The sequence below is a fragment of the Schistocerca piceifrons genome, chromosome 9, assembly GCF_021461385.2.
Source record: "Schistocerca piceifrons isolate TAMUIC-IGC-003096 chromosome 9, iqSchPice1.1, whole genome shotgun sequence".
In the NCBI taxonomy this organism is placed as follows: Eukaryota; Metazoa; Arthropoda; class Insecta; order Orthoptera; family Acrididae; genus Schistocerca; species Schistocerca piceifrons.
Genome location: NC_060146.1, coordinates 32224724 through 32242569, shown reverse-complemented (window position 1 = coordinate 32242569; position 17846 = coordinate 32224724). Strand labels below are relative to the sequence as shown.

Here is a 17846-nt window from a genome sequence, read left to right as displayed (position 1 = left end):
TCCTCTCCTTTTTACCTATTTGATGCTCTGCTGCCTTCACTATTTCATCCCTCAAAGCTACCCATTCTTCTTCTACTGTATTCTTTTCCCCAATTACTGTCAATTGTTCCCTTACGCTCTCCCTGAAACTCTGTACAACCTTTGGTTCTTTCAGTTTATCCAGGTCCCATCTCCTTAAATTCCCACCTTTTTGTAGTTTCTTCGGTTTTAATCTACAGTTCATAACCAATAGATTGTGGTCAGAGTCCACATCTGCCCCTGGAAATGTCTTACAATTTAAAACCTGGTTCCTAAATCTCTGTCTTACAATTATATAATCTATCTGAAACCTGTCAGTATCTCCAGGGTTCTTCCATGTATACAACCTTCTTTCATGATTCTTAAACCAAGTGTTAGCTGTGATTAAGTTATGCTCTGCCAGGCGGCTTCCTCTTTCATTTCTTAGCCCCAATGCATATTCACCTACTATGTTTCCTTCTCTCCCTTTTCCTACTCTTGAATTCCAGTCACCCATGACTATTAAATTTTCGTCTCCCTTCACTACCTGAATAATTTCTTTTATCTCATCATACATTTCATCAATTTCTTCGTCATCTGCAGAGCTAGTTGGCATATAAACTTGCACTACTGTAGTAGGCGTGGGCTTCGTGTCTATCTTGGCCACAATAATGAGTTCACTATGCTGTTTGTAGTAGCTTATCCACACTCCTATTTTTTTTATTCATTATTAAACCTACTCCTGCATTACCCCTGATTGATTTTGTATTTATAACCCTGTATTCACCTGACCAAAAGTCTTGTTCCTCCTGCCACCGAACTTCACTAATTCCCACTATATCTAACTTAAATCTATCCATTTCCCTTTTTAAATTTTCTAAGCTACCTGTCCGATTAAGAGATCTGACACTCCACGCTCCGATCCGTAGAACGCCAATTTTCTTTCTCCTGATAACGATGTCCTCTTGAGTAGTCCCCGCCCAGAGATCCGAATGGGGGACTATTTTACCTCCGGAATATTTTACCCAAGAGGACGCCATCGTCATTTAATCATACAGTAAAGCTGCATGCCCTCGGGAAGAATTACGGCTGTAGTTTCCCCCTTGCTTTCAGCCGTTCGCAGTACCAGAACGGCAAGGCCATTGGTTATACAAATCAAACACCAACAATTTCTTAAATACTCTCTCAGAATGATTTGTAACAAAATTACCCTGGAAATTTCTTTCTGTCAATGAACAGTTGTACTCCTCCTAAACTCTTGTCACAGAATTTCTTCAGAGTTCTCTGACTTTTCCATTAAATTCCATTTTCCTGAGGATTTCCAATTTTCCAGACAAGTTTCCGCCCTTTCAAACCGACACAGATGAACTATCTCCACTATTGACTGTCAACTGACCTTCTTGTCGAGCACCTCCACGAGGTAGTGCAGCAAGGTAGTGCCGCGAGCTGCACTGGACCGTGTGTCGGCCAGCCTGTTCAGGGAGGCCAGGCGGAAGCCACGGGCATTGCCACGTGCACCGCGGTTCATGTAGTTGCCCAATGCCAGCACCACTTCCAGCAGACGCCGCAGGCGCCGCGACCGTGCTACCTCCCGCGAGGCCTCCAGCACTGCCCTCACACGTGGTTCCAGCTCGCACACCGATGTTGTGAAGCGCTTCTTGTAGTGCAGGCTCCTTAGCCGCTGCTCGTAGTGGCCAATCCTGTGGGCAAGTTGTAGAGTTACAAATACTGATAGTAACACTGACGTCTTTCCCATGTGACCGAGGTCAGGTAAACATTTATAAATATGTATTTTGTTGTATTCACATTAAGTTTATTTCAGTATACACTGATGAACCAAAACATTACGACCAGCTGCCTAATAAAAATTGGTTCACCTTTGAAATTCAATACAGGAGAGATCCAGTAAGGCACGGATTCGACAAGTCCTCTGTAGGTTTCTAGAAGTATGTGGCACCAGATGTGTACACACAGGACGCTCGATTCCCGTAAATTAGAGTGTGATGATTCGTAGTTGCAAATCTGGCACCCAATAGCATCTCAGGTATGTTCTATTGGATTCACGTAAGGTGGATTTTGTGGCCGAGACATTGAGCCGAGTTCAGTATTGTGCTTCTCAAACATCGTAACATGACTCTGGCCTCGTGACGTGGCCATTTATCCTGCCGGAAGGTGCCATCACTGTCAGGACGACACCGAGCGTGAAGGGACGCAGGTGGTCTGCAGTAATGTTCACAAAATGCACAGCTGTCGCAGTGCTTTCAATTACTACCACAGGTCCTGTGCGAGCCCCAGCGAATGTCCGTGTAGCTCAGTACTGCCCCCACTGGCCTAGGTCCGTAGTAAGATGCATGCTTTGAGCGGCTGTTTGGTCGGATGACGTGTATCCGGCGAGAACCGTCAGCCAGATGTAAAGAGGAACATAATTCGTCTGACCGAGTGACACATTTCCTCTGAGGTGAGGTCCTGTGCCCACTGCAATCTTAATGGACAATATTGTTGCACGAATACAGGAACACAGTGGTCATCTGGTGCACTGAATAGTGGGTTCTAAAACACTTGTGCCTGCACCAGCATTGCACTCTGCCATCAGATTTGCAACAGACTGGCTCCTATTCTGCTTTACAGAATGGGCAAGCCTCCACCCTCCGAGGTTGTGAGGTGTGGACGTCCGATACCTTATCGCCTATTTGAGGTTTCACAGTCCTTTGACCACTTTCCGTACGTGCCTGTAACAATTTTCCTTTATCAAAGTCACTTGTGTGTCAGTGTATTTTCTCATTTGTGAACTGTATTTTCAGCAGAAAATTCCACATTCAGATTTGCTCTACTCAAATAGCTTCCTTAGTGTGTTACGTGTGCTCAGTGCCACAAGGCAACATTCCATCTCGTGGTGAGCTGTGGTAATAATGCTTTGGTTCATAACTGTATCCATACAGTTTTGTTTCTTTTCTGTTTCTTGTGGAATTTACACGACCACAACAACACTGCACTGTGTTTCTCTATTGGTGCAGAGGTTTGCAGTGCCTAACGGTCAGCCTAACTGTCTGTTCCTACCTGTGGGTGAGCTGAGTGGCAGCTAGGGGTGTCCTTACACAATGAGGCAATGTTGCACAGGCTGATCTACATGCTGGTATTGCACGGGGATGTGTAATCCACCAGTTACCTGTGTATTTTAATTGATTTTCATAATGGCCACTATTAATCTTGCCTTACGTCGAAAACTGTCTGAAAATCTCATAAGGGTGTTGCAGGTTATATTGTGCTGAAAAGTAATTGTTAGGAAAAAATTCAGGATGTTGCACCACTTTAGTGTTAATTAGTGTCGAAGTTAGCCAACAGGGCCGTCGCACGGACAAATTCGAGCGGCCCGGCAGAGACGGTGTCGCCGAGTGTGTTCTTCATTTAAGAATAACCGAATGTGAGAGTGATACAAAAATTGGACACGGGACAGTAATAAGGATCGAATCCGTGCCAAAGGCTGAGCAGTCTCGTGCACTGTCGTCTACACTCAGAGAACGACTGACACTAACTGTTTCTGGCCGATCACTCGAATGGTCCAGTTGTTTAACTTTGATATGAGTTAATTTGGAAATGGTGAAATATATTTACTTTTTTCCTTAACATTTGTATACGGATATGTCCATATATTTATTTTACACAGTAAAAATGACATCTGCATTCTTCATTAGTCATTGCTAACATAACCGTACCACTACAATCTTACCCTACGAGTAGCATCAGAAGTTAATACTACCGACGTGCAATTTTTACAGCACTGTTGGGTCTTCACGTAACGGTGTTTGTGGTTTTGTATCTGGCCGATATCGGGCTCTCAGAACAGTTTTATGTTTCGCATACTATAAGTGTACCGTACAGTAGATCTCAATAATATGTCTCACGCGAAACTATTTCTATGCCATTTGACACCTGATACAGCTGTACTTCCAACTATAACAACAGTGTTGGAGATATGAAGCTTGTAATAAAGAAGGTGGTAAATCAGTATAGTGATCTAGTCTGGACTCCAATATATGCAGGGAAATGGGTGACACGGTTTAGTTTCTATACTTACTTTGATATTTCGTACAGGAAGCGGTCAGCTCGTGCCAGGCTGTCAATCTCCTCTGCGTGCTCTTCCAGCAGAGCAGCCTCTTCTGCTGATGGCGTGAACTTGAGCAGCTGCTCCACCATATCGATTGGGAGCTGGTCCCTGCTGTCCATGCTTAGTATGGCTCTGCAATACAGTGTGGGAGGCAATAGCGTCACTTCGACATTGTCACTTACAACTAGTGTCAGTTTCAGGAAAGCAATATTCCTGCGTAAAAACTTTACGTACAGACTGCATCTTTGGTAACAAAATTGTTGAGATTACAGGTGACGAGCAAAGGTATAATGGAGCAAGGGAAGGAACAAGCTTAACTTGCAGATTTTGGATGGAAAGGGCATATGTAGGTGGGAAAAGAAAAGCAATTTTTACCTTAGAATAACAACAAAAGAAATGAGACTGATGCAGTTTACTCACAGAAAGAAAAGAAGAGAAGTAAACATGTCTTATTGTGAGATTATGAGTATACAAATTAATAAATGATAGCATTATATTTAGAAACTTTTTCTTTGAAATTTCTCTTTGGCAACTGACAACCTAAGACAATTTGTACACAAATCAACGCAAAACACCACTACACAGCTGTTGTGAACAGCAACACTAACAACCACTCTCCAGCTAAATCCGACACTGAACCAGATGTTACACTAGGAATAGTGCTGCCCTGGCTACTGGTGTATTCCACAAATTAAAATTACACACCACTTTTCCTAGCAACACCTGAGGATCGAACCAACCACACATGTCCATAACCCTGGCCACAGATAGGGTCTAAATCTTAAAAAAGACAGAAACAGACGCATCATATTCTAGATGTATATTTCACTTAGTGATTCTTCATAACAACAGCTCCTTCATGAGGTACAAAATTAGAATTTAGCTGAGCCACTACTATCTAAATGAGCAGTAACAAGAAACTCCAGTAACATGACAGGTGAAAGCTAAAGTACCTAAAGACTTTATATTTGTTTGAGCAATTACATCTAAAACTAATAGTTATTGAAACAAGGATGCTTCTGACTGAAAGTTCTCGTACCTCACAGAAAAATCTGAAATACTCTACTATTCTCACTGATCTGGAAAAAAAAAACACAATTGACTTAGCTCACAGATCTTGTAATATTACAGGTATCAGCAGTTCATGTGAATGTTTATCTCCCCCCCCCCCCCTCCCCCCTTCCCCTCCTCGCCCTTTCCCCCATTTTTGGTATTGACCAGAGAAGAAATTCATGCCAGTATCGGTGTGTGCTCACTCCATTTTCAACTGCCAGAAGGAATGTGGAAGTGGATAATAAATGCAGACAGAACACAATTATTTGTATGGCTGAGGAGCTTAGAAGCATATTTTGTTTTGTCAGGTTGTCTGCAATTTTGTGCTGAGTACTTTAAACATCTGACAAAATCAGTCTCAGTGTGTATATGAAGGAGTAACCCCAAAGTATTGAATGGCTCAGTTTTTTAAAACTGTTTACACTGAAATGAAAGTCTTCTGCCGTAGTCAGAGTACATTTAAGCTGTGTTGGCATTTGTGATAAGACAAAATAGTGTGCCACACCGCAAGTCAAACCCAGACATCTGCCTTTCCACACTTTGTGGACCATCTCAATGCTCCAACTTGGCAAGTGTTCCTCTCATTTCCTCCCAAAAGTCTGCAATGCATTTTTCTCATTATGAATGCACTTTTAAACATTCTTTACATCATAACCAATATGATACTGTGTTTACTGGTGTACTGGAGATAAATAACTGTGATGAAAAGACTTTGCGATTCCTGCTTTGGTGTCGGTGACTAGTTGGTGGGTGGGTCACAAACAGCGAAACTAGAGAGTATTGTAATTACTACCACAAAATGCACATACAAGTAGAGAAAACCTTGTGACAAAAGCATTTCCTAATTTTATGAGAGCGTATCCACAAATATTGGAATTTCGTCTCCTGATTTTCTCAAGTGAGTTTTTGTTAAGATACAGAACAGAATTTATCATCAGATGATGTATTCCCAGTGTATACTGCCACTATAAAGTGAAAAGCATTTGGAGAAAATAAAAATATGACTGACACCCCGGCAAATATCGCATAGCATTTCACTGTGGCAATGTAACTTATATCTCATCACCACTAAGCAGCAAATGCCTCTGAGTCTAGATTGTAAATAGAATAACAGACCTTTGCCTTACTGAATTGTGCATTTATCCGCACATCTTAAATGTGGCACAGACTTCTATTAAATGATATGCTTCACTTTCATTATGAAATAATGTAGTATCACTGGAATAAATAACTAACAGAAATTAACCATTCACCATTCCTCTACACATATCACTTTTCCACTTACAGAATGCCGCTTTCTTTGTTTCCATAAATACAAGTAGGAAACTGCAGTTGTTGTTGAGTTACTTTAAATTTAGTATGCAGCTTATTGTGAAAGTACAGCTACACAAATAATCGATAAGCAAGCAGTTGGGACATTACAAAATATAGCTCTTTCTTTTCTTTAATGATCAAAGGAAATTAGAATAGCTACTAACCTAGAAATTTCTTCGTCTGACATTTTAAGCTTGGACAGTAAGATGGTGCAATTCTGGGCACGTCTACCATCTATTACTGAGATGACTTTTGTGCGGTTCTTGCCCAGCTTTGATAGATCTTCTACAGAGCCTTCATTCTGGAAGATCGGAAAAGATGAATTAAATTTTCTTGAAAACTCCAAATCGACTGTTACTGAACTGGGATGAAGTACTAGTACAGAAATGAATGCACAGGTTACATCTTTACCACACTTTGAACTGTAAAACATGAAGAAAAATTAATAAGTAAAACCAAATTTATAAAACATATGAATGATTGCACTGTTAAAAACTTTCAAATGTCCACATTACTTTCTTCTGTTGCAATTGTTGATTAAAGCGTCAAAAGTTAACTTACCTTGACTATTTTTGTCCAGTTATTGCTTGTAACACCATGTTCTTAAACAATAATTTGCTGAGAAAGAAATTATTCAGTACTATGAAATGTGGAAGATTGCAATATTAAGTTATAAAGTACAAATGAAAACTATTTTCCACACGAACACCAAAACTGATGAAGACCTATGCCTACTGCCACTTCCCGGATCTGTTTTACATTCTTATCCCTTATTCTTTCCAGATTTTTTCTTAACTTTCTAGTTTTGTCTGAATGACAGTGATCTTTCCCTTCTCTCTCTTAGTCTACTGCATATCCTACAAAACAATTCGAGAGACATGTTTTCTTCTGCATTTACAATTCCACTACAGTCACCTTAATGAGAAAACAGAACCTATAATATAATTACTTTTGTGGTGACTATCCTCATGCTTCTTTTAGACAGCTGTGCATACCATAACATTGTTGTGCATATATTTCCATACAGGGTTTGCTGTTGCCTATCAATCACAGTCCTAGACAGTAGCATCTTTTTTAAATACTATGTTGGAAGGAATGATCATTATGCATTATACATGTGGTGGCTTTATGAGTATTATGCATTATACATGTGGTGGCTTTATGAGTATCTACAATCAAATGGAAATGTCCAAATTTGACAACCAGCCCAGAGCACTCGGAGTCACTTGGTGTAGAGCCCTTAGGTCAAATGCTTCGAGTGAGCATTCTTTTTGCTGCCCCTCTCCTCAGCTGCGGATAGCTAAGGAATGGCAACCTCACTTCTTCGAGGTGTAACCCACCTCCCTCGAACCGTCCTAATGCAGTTCAGTTTTGAATAGGTTTGATACAGTCATTGGAACCGCTCAACTTTCTCTGTCAGATACTGAACCATGTCAGTGCCGTCAGGTGAAAGTTTGTTCCAGTGTTGTCACCACACAGGTGTCATGTCAGAGGAGCTGATACCTCCCGAATCGACCCAGGAACTGATACCTCCCGAATCGACCCAGGAACTGATACCAGGAACTGGTTTGCGTGATTTCAGACGAGTTGTTGGTGGTTCTCGTAGGGCATCGTACAAGGGACAGTTCACGTGAGATTTCTCTTCTCGAGCAAGTTTACGTTAGCTGCGTTCCTCATTAGATCTTCTGGAGCAATATTTGTTAGCACAGGTAATGACTAAATGGGAGTAGATCTAACAGTAGCAATGATAATTCTCACAGCTTCATTAAGCTGCACATCAGTCTTTGTTGTGTGGGTGCTGTTTTACCACACAGGAGCACGGTATTCACCAGCAGAGTACACAAGAGCAAGTGCAGCAGACAGCAGAGACTTGATGTCTGTACCCCAACTGCTTCCAGCAATCTTACAAAGAAGATCCATTCTTCAGCCAAATTTCATGCACTGTAGTTTGAATGTCAAGGATCAATGCAGAGTGATTGCTAAATATATTGCGTTGTAGTTATAGGGCACTTCAGTTCCGTCACGAGTGACATGTAGCTTCTTTTTTTATTTAGATGGAACACAGTAACCTCAGTTTTATTTGGATTAGGCTGAAGCCTCCATTTATGTGTTACTTGAACTGTAAGCATACCATATCTACAAATGCCAATTTCTTTGGGTGATGGGTATTGTAGTGCTGACAACAGAAGTTTTACAGTGTGGGCAGGTGTCCTGCAGCTGCATGCAATTCTGCATAGTGTCTTCCCTTTTCTGAAACCTGGCCCCTTCCAGACTCTTGTTACAGTATAGGGAAAAGCCAGGCTGACAAACCACAGCCTTGTTGTGTTTGGCCAAATCAACTCTGTATTGAGAAAGACGAGTGGGTGCATTATTGTTGTGAAGGTGCCAACTGCCTGATACTCACAAGTCCTTCCATTTGCATCTCACTGCCTCACAAAGTTGACATACAACTTCTTCGTAGTACACTTTACTTGCGTTAGTAAGTTCTGGGGTATTCTCGTGATGGACCACAACACTAGAGTCAAAAAAAGATTGTCAACATGACATCACATTGCTGCAGACCTGCCTCCCCACCCTTTGAGGATGACAGACTATTGCAGTGACTGTAACTTTTTTTGTGTTGTACCCACAAACTCAGGACTCATCACAAGTTAACAAAGCTGTGATTGCTGTTCACAGTATGCAGCATGTCCTGTGTGATTTCCAAATGAAGTTGCTTTTCATCTAACAACTATGGCACAAGTTTTGCTGAGATCTTCCAGAGGTCCAAATGTTCTGTTAAAATGGGAGAAACGAATCCAATACTAATTTTGACTTTTTTTTTAAATTTCCCCGATTGTGATTCATCTATTCTGCTCCACCTGGGTCCTCGCGTGACCGATAACAATCTCATTTACAGGCATTGAGGGCCTACCTAAATTTGCTTCACTCCTCACAGGTGTGTGGCACCCATTCCTTCATCCCCAAACACTTGTCAGATCTCACAGATTGTTTCGAATTGATGCAATAACGTTGTTCGCCCTCCTGTGATTTTGCCCACAACATAAAATTCGATGACTACCACTTACGTGTGTTTACTTGTGGCCAGTGACTGGTTGTTTGTGCAGTCGTGAAAAAAAATCAGGCATGCACACTATGTATGCTTACAAACATAGAGAATATGTGCACCCTGATTCCACTGTTGGTTTCGACAATAAAAAATAAGGTTGGATTCTTTTCGAATGTCCCTCATACAACTGTATACATGAATTTCTTTAAATCTATGAATGTAACAGGATGCTGATCCAAGTAAATATTTTATACACTTAGGTTTGAGGTGTCTGACATTGTAAAGTATTCTGTACTGTACATGATCAAATGGGCAGATGATATATAAAAACAGATAAATAAACAATGTGATAGACTCTGGAACTTTATCACTAATCTGATAATAGGATACAATCAGTTTCTTTATATTTTCTATGGGTATTAAATGCATTTACTCCCATTTAAAGAGAACTGCTATACTTTTCACCAAAATCTCCAATTCATTCTGAAATTTACTTACAATCATAAAGTGACAAAAAATTTCTACCATATGTCGCAAGAAATTCTCATTAAACATAAGCTTCACTTTGAGCAGTCTGGAATGATTTTCAATACTGGGAGCTCTTTTTTCAAAATCGCTCAAGTGTGAATGCATTTTAATTGCAGAATTCAATGTTTTGGTTTTATGCACATTGTCTTCAGCCTCAACACCAGGCTGACTCATGAGAGATTATATGGAAGATATGAATCCATTCAATGACTTTCAGTACGCCCAGAAATTGCTAGGCTCTTCTGATAGATCTTTCACAAAGATCTGTGTAATGAAATTACTGTTACGTTCATTAATAGTAGTATTCCTACCCTTTCTCTCGTAGACAGAATGTGAGAACCTCTGTCAGTGCAATGGTACCATTAAACCAATGGTACCATTAAACCAAGGCGAATCTTTATTATCTTTCACTGCCTTTATTTTGTGCATATTTTTTTATAGCATGACTCACTATGTGTTTTAGCACTAATCATAACTTTTCTTCATTTATTATAATTAAAATCCATGTTTAATATGTATTTTAAATTGGATGTTCAAGACTGCAACAGTTCTTGATACTCTCCATGCTTTCTTGATAACCCTCATCCCTGTAATTTCTGCCTTCAGACTAGCAGCATCATGGTTGCTAATGTTGATACTATAGCCGGGAAGTCGAAAATATCTTTTTTCGTGTATAAACCGTCAGGCTCTTTGTTTGTAGGAGTTGTTGCAGAACTGCATTTACGAGTACTTATTAAGATCGTTTTTACTGCCACTAATGTACAAGTAGTTTCCCATTCAAAATTAAACAAGTTAAAGTCACTGCCGTATCATGGGGTAATTCTGTACTGTCTAATTTAGGCCATCTTTGAACGACTACGACCAATATGTTTATATATGGTAGCCAGTATGAACATCTGATTAACTGAAACTTCCTGGCAGATTAAAACTATGTGCTAGATTGAGACTCAAACTTGCGACCCTTGCCTTTCATAGGCAAGTGTTTTGTGGCTAAGCCGTGTCTCCACAATATCCTTTCTTCCAGGAGTTCTAGTCTTACAGGTTTTGCACGAGAGCTTCTGCAAAGTTTGAAAGGTAGGAGATGGGGTACTTGTGGGAGTAAAGCTGTGAAGATGGGTTGTGAGTCACACTTTGTTAGCTCATTCGGTAGAACAGTTGCCCAAAAGGCAAAGATCCCAAGCTTGAGACTCGGTCCAGCACACAGTTTTAATCTTCCAGGAAGTTTCGTATCAGCACACACTCCACTGCAGAGTTAAAATCCCATTCTGGATTGAATATAACTAAGTGCACCATCGCCGGTTACTTTTGTCCGTATGAGTTTATGGTCAGATACATTTTGGAACTTGGTATGATTTGGTACAGAAAGCTGTAATGGCTCAGGGCCCCGTACTCACTATGCATGTGTCACAAAGGAATTGTGAGGCCCCCTTTCCCCTTGGGATATAACAAAGGACACACTTACTGTAATCCCATTCTTCTGATAGGCACAGAAAAGCTTGTCTATGCTCTCGAGGTCCATTGCCATGTACAGCTTGCTGTCATCCAGTTCCGACCAGATAGTGCCCGTGACTTTGGCATCTGGCAGCTTGGACCAATTGAACGACTTAAGTGGGTTGGAAGGCTGTGGCACATTCTTCTCTGGCCGAGGTGTGGGAGGGGGTACAGGTACGGGCGGAGGTGCAGTTGGGGGAGCCTGAGGGGGTGGTGGGGGAGGAACTGAGGAGGAGAGACACTGTGTCTGCTCTGGGGTGTCAGACAACGGAGGTGGGGGTGGCGGTGGGGGTGCAGGGCTGCCACTGCCATCAGGGGGCGTCGTCGGGGCGAGTCGGTTGTCGTAGCCATCCCCGAGTCCCGAGCGCAGCCCGACCACCTGTTTATCAAAAAGTGAGAATGTTGTTATGTCAGTGGTAGGTTGTCACGAATTGATCTACAAACTAAATGATTTACATTTTTTTTTAAATCCCACAACCACACTATTTGCACTTTTATAAACTACTACATCAAATATTTTTAACACTAGCGATAGTTTGTTCAGAAACAGAACATATCAATCCACCCTGATGCCATGCGTACAAATCATTGTGTTCTGGGATCAGCTAGTGATGGATTGTTCAACTGAAAGTAAATGCACTAATACATACCGAGCAAAAATCTGCTCGTCAATGTTCATCTTAATCTCTCAAGTTTTCTCAGAACGACTGATTAATAGGATGCTTCCTTGTGTTCTGCCAAGGTGCTGTTTCCATTTTATAAAAATGTGTCTGAAATCTTATGGGACTTAACTGCTAAGGTCATCAGTCCCTAAGCTTACATACTACTTAACCTAAATTATCCTAAGGACAAACACACACACACACACACACATGCCGTGGATACACAATATTCTTAGCCTTGTTAAAGATGTCTCGGTCTCCGAAAGCCAGGTGTGTATCGCATTCCAGGTGAATGTTACATGTCTTATGTGGGGCAGACTATTAGAACAGCTTAGAAGGAATGTGAGGGATGTCAGTACATACCCGACTAAAGCAACCTAGCAAATCAGCCGTCACCAAACCCTGCCTCGAATATCACCGTGAAATGAAATACGATGAGACCAGTATGGCAGTGCAAATGCAAAGTTTCTGGGACAGCATAATAGAGGAGTCTATCACAGTAAAGATGTCAGAAAACCTAAAAAACATATAGCAGTTTTAATAGAAATAACACCTGGGATACAGCACTCAATTTATTAAAATCTTGCCAGACAGCACATTCACAAGAGTTGGAAGACACAGAGAATTTGTGTTTCACGAAATATCGTTGCAAGCTCTGAAAAGAGTGTCAAAGGGCGTAGTGCACATTGGGGATGGAACTCTGCTATAAATGTTGGTGTGGACAAACAATAGTTCACAGTCTGGTTGGAGTCCACGCAACGAGTACATGTAACAGCAAAACTCACAGCAACAGAAGAAGACAGATGAGTCAGTATTTGAAACATTGTGCATAAAATGTAAACAACAACTAGGTAGAATACCCAGAAGCAATCTATTAATGTTCATATCTCGAAATAACAACTAACACCCAGGAGAGTTATTAACACACTGTTCAAATTTTTGTTCTCTGTTTAATCGTAGTGCAGTGTGAAACATTTTCAGCCATAAAGAGCAAGTTTTGTAAATGGTAAATGGAATCAATTTACCCATGTTTCAGAACAGACAAAAATTTTTCAAATAAAATCATTTACCTTACAACATGTTGCCTTTTGGCACTCATGTTGTGATCTTCTGCCAACGGTCATTTAGTGGTTTCTCTGACGTTGCACAAGCACAACTGCATAGCATATTCAAAGAGTCACACTATTCCATGGCTGGTGAGCAAATTTTCGAGGATGCTGGCCACTTGTCCTGACAGAATGATACGAAAACCATTGGACTACCATCAGCTGTGCCTGAGAAAAGCACTACCCGGCAACTCTTGAAGGAGAGACCACAAAAGCCTCAACACTTTTATAACTACAATTTGATTTTATTAAATTCCTGCAACTGGTGCATATTATCCCATTATTTGATACTGATTGCAAATGCTTTGCTGAAAGGCTCTTTCATCTATAACTAATAGATGTAATTAACACAAATCAGCTTCTCAAGACAGATATGACAATAAACCCATCAGCGCTGAAATAGCTGCTCGACCCTATGTAAGTAAAGAATCACTACAGTACTCCTATCTTTCTGCAGAATACACAGCGAGAGGATAATGGCAGCTTACAGAGAATGGAAAAGAAGTAGCTATGTACAACTGAATATATCAACAAGCAGAAAGAAAGAAGAATTTATCTCAGTCACCTTGGCGTCATCTGGCAGCGACCCTGAGCTGACAAGCCGTTCCAGGCGATGCCTCTCCCCCCTCTCTGAGGCCACCTGTCGGTCCAGCTCACAGGCACGATCTTCCAGCTCCAAGCAGCGCTGCTTCATCTCTAGGTGGGCTGCCGTCTCCTTCTCGAGCCTCTCCTTGACTCTTTGTAAGTTTGTCTCCATGTCTTCCTGTATGACAAATTTGTACAATGTAAAAACACAACTAACTCATATTAATTATGAAATCCTCAAAACCATGTGCTAGTAACTGTCGTTTTATCTGCAGGGTATAAAAATGCAAAGTGTGTTACAACCCATCACAAACCTACAGTTTCTGTTGACTTACTTCACTGAATATCAAAAATACATATTACTTTTTAATAATTCATTACAGTGGCAATTACAGGTTGCATAGTTATATCGAGAAACACAGTTTTTTTCCTTATCAGTTAAAGGACAAAATCCTTGCCACTAACACTGTCAGCTAATTCCATTTCCTACAACCATTATTGAGTCACTCACAAACTGAAAGATGGTAAAATGTAAAAATGACACGTTCACAATAGCCATATCTGCGAGCAAATAAAAATTATATATCTTAATATGTGTCAATTTGAATCAAATTTCTTTGGATGTTTGACAGTCACAATGAAGCAGACTGCTGTAAATATCACCAAAACATTGGTTTTTGTAATTTTTTAAGTATCCCATAATTACATAACCTAACACCATAAAGGATTTTATTCACAAGATCCAAGAAATGCTGTCACCTGTACAAAAATCTACCAGCTGCCTGTACATATTCTGCAATTCATTTGCCACTAGACTGCACTTCTATATTTAATCACTCACAGATACAGATGATGATGAAGCAAGGTTCATATAATGACTGAGCTTGTCACTACAAGGCGGTCAGAAAAAGATTACTATCAGGTGCTTTACTAGCACACATTTGACGAAGGTTAATTGGGATCCAGAATGAGATTTTCACTCTGCAGTGGAGTGTGCGCTGATATGAAACTTCCTGGCAGATTAAAACATCCCCCAGGCTGTGGCTAAGCGATGTCTCCGCAATATCCTTTCTTTCAGGAGTGCTAGTTCTGCATGGTTCGCAGGAGAGCTTCTGTAAAGTTTGGAAGGAAGGAGTCGAGATACTGGCAGAAGTAAAGCTGTGAGGATGGGGCATGAGTCGTGCTTGGGTAGCTCAGTTGGTAGAGCACTTGCCTGCGAAAGGTAAAGGTCCCGAGTTCGAGTCTCGGTCCGGCACACAGTTTTAATCTGCCAGGAAGTTTCGCTAATTGGGATGTCTGTTATAAATTGTGACTCTATCTCTGAAGTGAGACATTTCATTGTTTCACTACTTGTTCGAGCACTGATGTTTATAGAATCTACCATTCCACAAAGAGTACCCCAATTCCAATTGTCATTCAGTGTGTGTCAATAATTTACCTTTTCTTGCAGTCGGAGATCCAGTTCCTGCTCCTTCTTAGCCAACCGTGAGGCGAGATCTGCATTTTCCTTCTCCAGTTCATCTGCTCTGTTCCTTGCAGCCACCAACTCTTCTTCCTTTGCGAGCCTAAATGAAAAGCAATAAAAGCTATACTTTCATCAAAATGATAAAAAAAAATTATTTGTATTTGAATGATGGCTTGAACTACATGATATTTTACATTTTGAGAGTAATGTGATTTGTTTTAAATGTCTGCTTGTAATTAATTAGAATGGTAGTGACAGAAATTAGCAGTCAAATTATCTGTCACACTGTTAATGAGTAGTTAAAGGACACCACATTTTTACATTTTGTAAAGAGTGCGACTTTACATTTCTCTGTATTTCAGTCTTTGTATTAGGCAGTTTATTTTGCCAAGATCTAACTGGATTTCTTAAATGCAAGAAAAATATGATTCAGACAATGAACGTCAAAGTTTGATATGAGTAATTATGTCCCAGAAGATAAAACTGTGTTCCTGACTGAGACTATCACAGAAATATGCCTTTCTGGCAGTAATAAAACAGTTCCATCTGAGCTGACTGTTGTATCTAGTCTAAGGTGGTCTTCTATATGCAGTATTTGGTCAACGTACATTGTGGAGATGTCATTTGATGGTCGAGAAATTAGCACATGCTACCAGCGATTGTTTCACTGTCTGTGATGCTTGGATGCTTCCAGAAAGTAAACAATTTAGTGTATTTCTCTGTAACCACTTACATGCACCACTAAGAGTATAGCATACACTGATCTACTGGGATTCTGCTGCTAAGGAAGCTGTCAAGGCCAAATTATACCTTGACAGGGACCTTGGTGGTTTACTAAATGCTGAAAGGCTACAGAGAAAAATACTGAGATGTTTACTCTCAAACAGATTTATCAACACTACTGTAGAGACATCAATATAATCTCTGGTTGTATATGCTTGTGTATGCAAATAATTTGACTTTGCATCATGTAACCATGACTTGTGTTGGCACTTCATCAGTTATGAAATACCACTGCAGTATCACTTACAGCTGCATCTCCTGAATTGACTGTGGGAGAAATGATTCAGTGAGCGATATGTGAATTGTGTTTCCTGTGTTCAACTAGAGCACACACAGAGAGACAGAGAGATAGTACACAACAGTACTTACCACAGCTGGAACCTAAGTCTTTTAAATTATCTGCATATGCACAGATTGTTGCTGAATTCCTTAGCCACTGTGGAGGAATGATACAGTTTTGGCTAACCTGAGAAAATTTTTTATAGTCAAAGTGTAAACCAAACATGGAATGACACATCTTACCACTTATACTCTGTTGAACAGGTGGAGCAAGTATATGAAAAAATTAAGTTGGTTTAATTTGTTTGCAACATTATAGTTAGGGTTCATTTAGATTACACAGAGGAGGGGTTTGGTAAAATATGTGACACAGCTCTGCCATTTCACCCACCCCCCTTTCCTTCTTCTTCTTCCTTTCTGGAAAATATCACTCCAAATCTCTGCAGTTGATAATACTAGCACCTTATTCTCTCTCTGAGCCCAGTATCTATCTCTTTATAGAGGGAAGCCAACTCAGTTTTTCGGGCAAGAAAATGGGAAGTTCCAGTAGCATAATGGGAAAAAAAAAAAAAAAAAAAAAAAAAAAAAAAGCCATTACTGTCAATGTCCTGATGGAAGTTGATAGTGAGCATAGCGATTGGTGTTGAGAAGCGAATGAACAGTGTAGCAGTAGTTTTTTATGTTATTAAACAACTTACTTGCAAAACAGTGCTCTACACTAGGGATAAACCAAATAAGCTTCTTCTATTTTGAAAAGACTGGCCAGACTCCAGTCAGTCTGGCTGTCAAGATTTAGGTTTTTCTGAGGTTTGCCTAGATTACTTAAGCAATTACTAGGATGGCTTATAAACTTCCTGTCACATACTTCTCAAAATAACCTGCAATATGTAAATGTCTTTTTTTTTATTTTTTTTTATTTATTACTGTATTCTTGTAGGAGTGATCCACAGATGAATAAAACTACATTAACTCTTCCTCTATTTCCTACTCCTTTTACTGTTTTTCCGCAAGTTGCTTAACAACTTCACTTTTTGGTCAGACAACTGAGTGAGAACACACAGATGTAACTTACAAGTGCACCAGCTCTTTGACGTTGATATGGAGAGGAGCCACATCAGGGTTGTTGCTGTTTTCCCCTTGGAGGACCAGCTGCTGCACTATCCGATCAAACAGCAGCCAGTGTTGTGGATGGGAACCATAGTCCACTGGAAAGTTCAGCAAAAATGACCAAATTATAGCACTGATTAGCAGAGAATTCTTTTTTGTAATGATACTCTCAAGATGAAACACAGTGCTTATTTCACCAAGACACTGTCTTTTCTGCTTCTTCTACTACTACTACTACTACTGCTATTGTTGTTGTTGTTACACTGCAGTATTCTACATCTGTGCCACATAACCTCATTTTAGCCCTGTTATGAAACAAATC

General features: G+C 40.3%; 1 protein-coding gene across 1 annotated transcript in view; it reads right to left on the bottom strand.

The window, feature by feature from the left end:
• Positions 1–17846, bottom strand: part of LOC124716892 (disheveled-associated activator of morphogenesis 1) — a 415554-nt gene that overhangs the window by 68939 nt on the left and 328769 nt on the right. Inside the window, exons 11-17 of the mRNA XM_047243447.1 lie at positions 17490–17622; positions 15329–15455; positions 13871–14068; positions 11509–11916; positions 6634–6770; positions 4073–4234; positions 1394–1697 (exon numbers count right to left, since the gene is read on the bottom strand). Coding sequence (XP_047099403.1) covers positions 1394–1697; positions 4073–4234; positions 6634–6770; positions 11509–11916; positions 13871–14068; positions 15329–15455; positions 17490–17622 — 1469 coding nt within the window. The remainder of the gene's footprint in view (positions 1–1393; positions 1698–4072; positions 4235–6633; positions 6771–11508; positions 11917–13870; positions 14069–15328; positions 15456–17489; positions 17623–17846) is intronic.